The sequence below is a fragment of the Argopecten irradians genome, chromosome 9, assembly GCF_041381155.1.
Source record: "Argopecten irradians isolate NY chromosome 9, Ai_NY, whole genome shotgun sequence".
NCBI classification, from domain to species: Eukaryota; Metazoa; Mollusca; class Bivalvia; order Pectinida; family Pectinidae; genus Argopecten; species Argopecten irradians.
Genome location: NC_091142.1, coordinates 21,877,086 through 21,885,471, shown reverse-complemented (window position 1 = coordinate 21,885,471; position 8,386 = coordinate 21,877,086). Strand labels below are relative to the sequence as shown.

Genomic DNA, 8,386 nt, shown 5'->3' with positions numbered 1-8,386 from the left:
ATTGGAATCATATAATGATATAAGAAACATTGTCATTGTCTTGCCTTATATACTGTATAGCCGGGCATCTTCGTGATTTTGGCTCAAAACAAAAACGAATTATATTTTGCTTAAATGGCTATAACGTTTATCCAGGATTTATAATAATAATTAATTGATTTGCGGATGTAACTTTTGTGAAAATATCAATATCCTGGGAATTCGCAAAAAATAAAATGCCAGGGAAAATTACCGGCTGAACGGTAAATACGTTTGTCAACCGTGTGCACTTTTTGATATCATTTGATGATATAGAACAAATGTTGTTGATCATGTTTTAACAAATAAACATTTTTTACTAAATCCTGTTTCAATTTCGTCGTTTTCATTTACCGATTTGATAGTGTGGTGGATTAGACAAAGACTGAATACTGTATAATGTAAACGTTTCGTTGTTTAGTGGTTGTGATGGAACCAGGAATATAAAAAAACACAACAAATTATGATTAATATATTATTATTATCATCGATCTTGAGGTAACCATGAACGTTTCTACCCAGGAATTTATTGGAACACTAAACCAAAAAAAGGACACACGGATATTTCATGTTATACAATACAGTATGTCTGTACAATGGATCGTCGGAGACCCACGGGTGGTCCTTCAACACTACGCTACATTTATTGATAAGCGTTGGTTAGTTTTATTAGCTCATAACTGCTACTGGTCATAGAGTTCTACATGGATTGTAACCAAATTTGGCCACAAACATCCTTGGGGGAAGGGGAACAGAACTTGTATAAATTTTGGCTCTGGCCCCCCGGGGGCGGGAGGGGCGGGGCCCAATAGGGGAAATAGAGGTAACTCCTTTAAATCACTACTAGTCATAGAGTTCTACATGGATTGAAACCAAATTTGGCCACAAACATCAGTGGAGGAAAGGGAACAGAGCTTGTATAAATTTTGGCTCTGACCCCCCGGAGGCAGGAGGGGCGGGGCTCAATAGGGGAAATAGAGGTTAATTCTTTAAATCGTTGCTTGTCCTAGATTTCTGCTTGGATTATAACCAAATTTGGCTACAAACATCCTTGGGGGAAGGGGAATAGAACTTGTATAAGTTTTGGCTCTGAGCGATACAGGTTAGTTTTATTAGTTTATAACATCCTATTTAAAACAGCCAGGGTCATTTAAGGACGTGCTAGGTTTGTTGGTGGAGGAAAGCCACAGTGCCTGGAGAAAAACCACCGACCAGCGGTCAGTACCTGGCTACTGCCCCACATGAGATTCGAACTCATAGAGTAGTGCTATCACCCGTGGGTCTCCGACGATGGTATAATGATAAAGGTCACTTTACTATAGCAAATATATATTTGTATCAGCTTTTGTTTTTAATAGGATCAATGTTGCATGAAAAATAGATAACATAATATTGGTCACAAAATTCGATGGCTACTGCTATTTCTTAACTTGTGTTTTAAAATGTGTAATCATTAGTTTTTGTAAACATCTATATAGAACAGCTACAGCTAATATCTGGTACTGAAAGTATCTGTTCTTGTTCAGCTTTGACCGCTATCTCTCCGACTGAAGATCTTTTGCCAGTAAGATTGAATATACCGACACTTTCGTCGTCATTGTCGTTGAAGACAAATATAGGGTTGATGTGGGTTGGAATGTACGATTTCCGTGGAGTAGGCTGTTTCAACGATTGGGGTTGGCAGCCTCTGTTAGGTAAATAAATGCAAATTAGATATGGTATTTGACCTCATTAACAAATGGCAGATTTGCAGTGAACGAATTAGCATTTTGACGATTTCACTGTTCCACTTACTACTTCATCTTGTCCGAATCCCATGTAATACATGTACTTACCCTGTAGATGGCTTCTGGTGGTTAGTCATCTCACTCTGTGCTAGCCTAACAGATCTGCTAGGCTTCAGGACACAACGGATCCGAGTGTGACTTCCGGAATTAAGAGCGTCGCCCTCGGCCTTATCTGAGAGCTTTGGATACCCCTTCTGTTTGCAATGTCTCAAGAAGGCTGGGTTAAGACTAAGATCCATCAATAAGTTAGATAGTTCAGTTTCCTCAGCGGAAGTATATTCTGGTGGAACTTTCCAGTCCGCCAGACTTCTGATGCATCTTTGTTCTTTTTCAGAATAGGCATCGATGACGCGATGTCCTGGTCTTAGGGACTTAGCGGGAGAGTCTTCCCTAATAATACCTAGTCTCAGTGCCATGTCAATGTCTAACTGACTTACAGTTTTTGGTGGAATATAAAAAGCCGATAATACCGTCACTTGTTTCATTTCTTCTGGGTTGAAGAAATCATTTAGTCCAATTCTCCTAATTTTTGAAGATGTTGTGGCATACTGAGCTGCGATATAGTGAATGATTTCATAACCTTTTCCGTAAATATCCTGAAGTTTTTCTATGAGTATGCTGAGATGGTCATTTTGATATCCTTTCCGACGAAAACCAACATCTCCAACACAGCCTACTTGCCAGATGACCACGTGAAAGTCTGTGTTAATCGGTCGACTTCGGATGAGAAAGTCGGTGGCTTCCATTGTCTGAAGTCCGGGTGTCGTCGGATCAACGCCTAGGTCAGCAAATAGGCAGGTTTCTGTTGACACGGCTGCTAACATCTTCGTTGGTATCCCTTCCTTTTTGGCGATATTCATAGCTCTATGTGATGGAAGAATGGACACGCTACAGTGCCCATAGAAAACCATACAGACATGTCGACCTTTTCTGGCTTGGTGAAGGCCAACCTCTGCCATCTGGACATACGTAGACATCCTCTTTTTGTCGTCATCGTATAACACATACAAATCAAGAGCGTCGGGACGCAGCCTCTTTATGAATATTTCAGTGACCGGATCTGCCACACAGTAGAACACATCATTGGCTGATTTTATTTCTGACAATGCTTCTAAAGTGAGATGACTGACGCTTTTAATACCAGACCCAACAAAGGTCAAAGAGCCGGATTTACTTGATGCTGTCCTTTCCTGAGTTCCAATTTCCTTTGTCAGAGCCACCCAACGTTCAGCGTCTAAAGCCTCACTGGCAACATGTCGATGTGTCTTAGCCTCGTTTGACGTCTCCATTGGTTAGTTGTGTCGTTTTTACTAAAACAGTAAAATTTAAGTGATTAGTTTAATGTATTATTCCTAAAGAACTGAGAGTTAATTAGAATACATAAATACTCGCAGTACAGATGTAAATTGTTTAATTTTCGTACTCTATATGGGGTTTTAGGAACGATTCTTGAATAGCCTGTCATTCATCGTTCATTTTTCATAATGAAATTATTGAATTAAATTTTCCTTAAAGAATATGAAACGATCACTTTAAATTGCCATACTTAATGAAATAATACCTAAATTTTGAGGTGGATATTATGTAATGTGGGAACCTTATTTACTTTTTGTTGAAACAAGTGCACATTCTGTGATATAAAGAGACGTCTAAATTGTTATTTCAATAAAATTGTAAAGAACGTAGGTGTGTTCCTAGTGATTTACTGTTAGCTCATCATTTAATTATTGCTGTTTTTTGCTTCATATATACATACATCTACATCATTATAGTTTCCTTACGTTTATGCGATTTTGTGTTTGACAATGTTTTAGCTGCATACAAATAGCGTTTTTACAAAATTTTTAATATCCACTTTCACCCTCACAACATCATCATGACTATGTGCGAGTTAGAACATTAAAATATTTCTTCAGCCACAAAATTCTTTTATACGACACATGGTATACATCTGAAGTCTACCAAGGTTTTGGCCATGGAGTCGGCCTTCAAAAATATAAATAAATGTCCCGACGTAGGAGGGCTCTCATTCATCATAACACTTACATACATATAATTCATACCATAAACATAGACAAACCAATGACAAGTAATAGGACTTGACTTCAAAGTGGTTTTGCCTTTTTTGTATATTGCTATTAAATTGCCATCTTAATCAAATACCACTTTACTATGATAGAATGTATAGTGAACCATTTAAAGTTGATATATGCTTGGCGTACAGTACTTAATTAGCATCACAATTGAAGTTTATATACTCTGATAATGCATTGAATGTTCATTGTTGCCAGGTCAATTTGTGTGAGCAATATAATAAAATAACAAAATCTTATTTAATTATCTGCTACTACCAATGAAATATTATATATAAACTATGCAAATCTTACTCCACGAATGGAAAATCAATTATTATAAACCACGAAAACTTATCACAATGACAAGAAATCATTTCACAGTAGTTAATGCATTTTAATTCATGTTGATGAATGTGATATATTTCAAACTTACCTGTTGCTGTTCAACACCACTACTTGTACCATACAGTATTCGTGTTATCTGATACAAATAGGATGTGTCAAAGACATTCGAGTGAATCATGCTCTACATAATACACTGATGATTAGAGTCATTTCCGGACTTTCAAACACCACTACTTGCTTGTACACGTAGATTATTTCAAGTCGTAAACCTCCATACGTTGCTTTATGATTATTAAAATTAAATAGTAGTATTATAATTATATGAAAACAAACACAAATGGGGCAGGTTATCAAATGTTAAGAAAACCTTCGTTCGGGTAACGATATTTTGGAACTGTTTATTTATGAAATGCGACAAACGTCATCTATTTTTATACAATCTCAATATATCGAGCATTTTTTGCATTGTTTATCAAATACAAAGACATCGAATAGACGATAACAATGTTGCGTGAGTGTAGTACTTTTGATATTAAAATAGTACATAATGTATTTAAAGGCCCATTACCTTTCCGGAGCAAAATATAAATATTTCTTAAAAAACATTAATAACATCAGAAAATGCATACCGATGACCTAAAAGAAGGTTACGACACCAAACATATGCAAGATTTCCTGCGTAATATATGAAAACAGTGGAGAGTCAATTCGCTGTTTTGCCGTCTGGCGCAGTGATAGTCAACTACCGCGCGGTATTTAGGACGAAGGCGGGAAACATAATACGACCCGCGTTATGAAAATAAACATTTTATTTATTTTAATCAAAACGTTCAGAAGGTGATGATGAATGTAGTATTAACGGTAAGTTAATAATTCTTAAGACTCTACAAAATTATCGATCTTGTTTTACATTCCCATTTTAAAAATTAAAAGCCGTTTCGGAAAGGTAGAGTACATAATGTATTTAATGATACTGATCTTTACGCTCTATATTATTGTAGATAACACATTTCCGCCACATTACCGGAACTTAAGGAAATTCACAGGAAGAAACGGAAGCCCAATGATTTACTTACAAAATGCAAGAGATGCACATCAAAAGAGTATATTCTAAAAATGAGAAATCATTCTCTGGTTTTGTAAACAGAAGGCTATACACTATAAATGTTATATCTTCACACACAATATCATTAGTATGGATCAACGAGATACCCTGTTAAATAATGAGCCAAATAGGGATAGTGTTAAACAATTAAAAGAGATGTGCCGTGACGTTAGCAACAGTGCTTTACCTAATATGACTGTCACGGATAAGCCGGGATATTTGTCAATCGTTCGAACAGGAATAAAGTCCATCGCACACTGTACTGTGGAGAGTTTGACAGAGATCAGGAGATCAGAATATGTATTTTTCTTGGTCGATGACACCGTCAGTGAACTTTTTCTTCAGGACCTTAGACCTGATGGGATCGATCTTAACGTATTTCTGCATAAATGTGACGATGATAAATTTAGTACGTGTGTAAAAGTTGTAGAAATATGTCTAAATTATGCCAGAAAGGGATCAACAGTCTGTATTGTATTTCATGGCGATAGTTATATAAACGCAACAATTTCACAAAGATTACAATTGATAGCGAAATCTGATGGAATCAACTTGAAAGCATTTCCCTCCCCTGGGCTAATGGAGAGTTTGACTGCCAGTCTTCAGCTTGATGTTTCTATTGGTACAATCTGTTTAACAGCGGTAGAATTTCTTCTGTCTAACATTGATTTAGATACTTGTTGTAATGTCATTTTACGACAACTTGAAGACGTTAAAGATTTCTGTCACACCGGAGATGTAAGCGGGTTGCAAGCTTTCCATTTATTAGTAGTAAAGCTAATGAAGACCTATACGGACTCACAGGAGGTGGTACTTTACCAAGGTACTCAGTATTGTCTTCTTCAACCACCATACGAACATGTCACCCTGACTGTACTGGCTAATATTACAGAGGAACAACTAGACGAACTCCCCGCGGATTGTTCACTGTTTATCCCTAACGTCGCTGAACCAACGGTCGACATCACAACTGGGATGTCATTGGGCTGTCTAACCAATGGGACACACGCACATGCCATCGTTAAGAAAGAGCTTGGCCAAAGCCAAAACAACTACGGGTCACAGGAGTGCAGGGCGATACAGGAGTTAAAGTCATGGGTGTTGCCTGGCGATTATATGTGGACCACAGATAATGAACTATCAGATTTGTTGTGTGAAATGAGTCTAAATTCAAAACTTCTACACCATTGGGAGGAAACTGGCAACCCTACCTTAACCGATCACGTGCAAAACAGTGCACTGCAATCCAAAGATGATTTGGTGATTGAAGATGCAATCAGATGCCGAATGAGGTATTTTTCCTTCTTAAATTATACATTATTCACCATAATAATTTAAAATTTTCATTCAATCGATCTGATATGTGAAACATGTAGATTTTCAAATGTCAAATTGTCAATAAAAAGAATATGTGATCATGCAGCGCTGAAATATTATACCCTAAAGTAATCATAAAAAGTACAATAGCAATGACCTGGATTCTGACTTCAAATGTTGTTTTAATCTGGATACTGTCATGCTTTTTTTCTTGGAAAGAATCCACATATACTCTAGTTTATCTCCATTTAAAAAAATGACATTTTGTAAAAGGCTTTGACTTTATTGAGTCATTTGAAATCAATTGAATTGAATAGTAATTTACGCTTTTACTTCGTTGCAGTTATGATCCGCAAAAGCCAACAAATGAAGAAGGAAGAACGGAAATGATACCCCTGACAATTAAACAGATGATAGTATTGTATGAAGACGACGTCGATGATGTTGGTGATGATGACTCGATAACGAGCACAGATTCTGACGTGGTTCGGGAATATTACACAGCCGATGTACCCAAAGTCCCTCCTTCTACAGAAGGCGTAAAGCAGTGACCATCTTAAAATAAAACTTGTGGTTATACATTTTTTACATTTAGGATATTTACTTGACGTAAACAATGACACATGACATATGACTTGTATATAGTGTAGACTGATGCAATTCTATTCCATTTATCTTGCAACTACCGCACATACTTCATAATAGATCTCCTCTTGGTGAAACGTTTCGTTACCATGGCAGCCAATATTTTCAAAGGTGTTCAAAAGATATTTAGCATCTAAAATAATTACTGTACTACACAAATTTTCACTAACATCAGACTCTGGAATCATAAACTGGAAATGTATAGCTAGTTATAGTGGCCCGTGACTACCTGCCCTCTCTATTTTCAAGTCACTCTCAAAAACTGTGTTCCCGGATTTTAATTTGGAAACCAATTTACACATAGACAGAATATGTCATGGGATTAATTTTATTTGGGCGTGAAATTGTGGACAAAACCAGTAACAGGGTGAAATGAGATGACAAAGAGTAATATTTCGGTTTCCCTTTTTTTCCAAAAGTGTGAATTTTTTTCGTAAAAATTGTTATTTCAAACAAATTTTTCCGTTAAAAATCTTTGACCTTTGAAAGCAACAAATCTTAAAATAAGAAATGCATTGTAAGATACTTTTGTATGCAGGTTTGCATATATATGTTACCTCGTGTAGTGTAGTTCGTTCTGTATGTGAATCGTAATAATTTGGCATAATACTGATACTGATTAGCATTCATTGTTTCAGCTGTGCCTATGCTTAATTGTGTTAGAACAGAAGAATTATTATCACAAACACTTTCTTATTTATTGTATACTGTAAGATATATTGCATATTAAATGAGGAACATCTGGGAGTATTACATTCTTAACATGATAATGTCAGCTCAGTAGAAAATAATAATTTTAAGTAACATTAGCATACTACAAGTACCCAAGATGTATTGTGACCTGACTGTTTAAATATAGCTACGTTTCGACAGCTTATACATGAAATTGCATAAAATTCGTTACAAATATACAATTAATTTCTTACAAACTATTGACCGGTCAATCAATAGTTTGACTGTTGAACGGCGAGTAATTTTTGCATGAATGTTGACGTCATAAACACAGGCGCGCCGGACCCAAATATTCTTTCAACAAAATTCTTCCTATAAGTGACAAGTTTAAGACTGCGGTTCGAACAATAAAACAAAAGTTG

The 8,386-nt window shown here is 36.3% G+C and overlaps 2 protein-coding genes across 2 annotated transcripts; one reads left to right on the top strand and one right to left on the bottom strand.

Annotated features, from left to right (window-relative positions):
- Positions 1 to 1,488: 1,488 nt before the first annotated feature.
- On the bottom strand, positions 1,489 to 3,094 carry LOC138330634 (uncharacterized). The gene is made up of 2 exons (XM_069278185.1): positions 1,854 to 3,094; positions 1,489 to 1,705 (listed from the first exon to the last, which is right to left on the bottom strand). Exons 1-2 carry the CDS (start codon positions 3,092 to 3,094, stop codon positions 1,489 to 1,491), a joined length of 1,458 nt encoding a protein of 485 aa, XP_069134286.1.
- Positions 3,095 to 5,486: 2,392 nt separating this feature from the next.
- Positions 5,487 to 7,198, top strand: LOC138330633 (uncharacterized). The gene is made up of 2 exons (XM_069278184.1): positions 5,487 to 6,622; positions 6,991 to 7,198. The coding sequence occupies exons 1-2, from the start codon at positions 5,487 to 5,489 to the stop codon at positions 7,196 to 7,198; spliced, it is 1,344 nt and encodes a 447-aa protein (XP_069134285.1).
- The last annotated feature ends 1,188 nt before the right edge of the window (positions 7,199 to 8,386 follow it).

Bases quoted from the DNA above. Each gene is read 5' to 3' on its own strand.
- LOC138330634 (XM_069278185.1), bottom strand. From the start codon at position 3,094: ATGGAGACGTCAAACGAGGCTAAGACACATCGACATGTTGCCAGTGAG. The intron at 1,706-1,853 runs GTAAGTACATGT...TTTACCTAACAG, and splicing joins CACCAGAAGCCATCTACAGG to AGGCTGCCAACCCCAATCGT.
- LOC138330633 (XM_069278184.1), top strand. From the start codon at position 5,487: ATGTGCCGTGACGTTAGCAACAGTGCTTTACCTAATATGACTGTCACG. The intron at 6,623-6,990 runs GTATTTTTCCTT...ACTTCGTTGCAG, and splicing joins GCAATCAGATGCCGAATGAG to TTATGATCCGCAAAAGCCAA.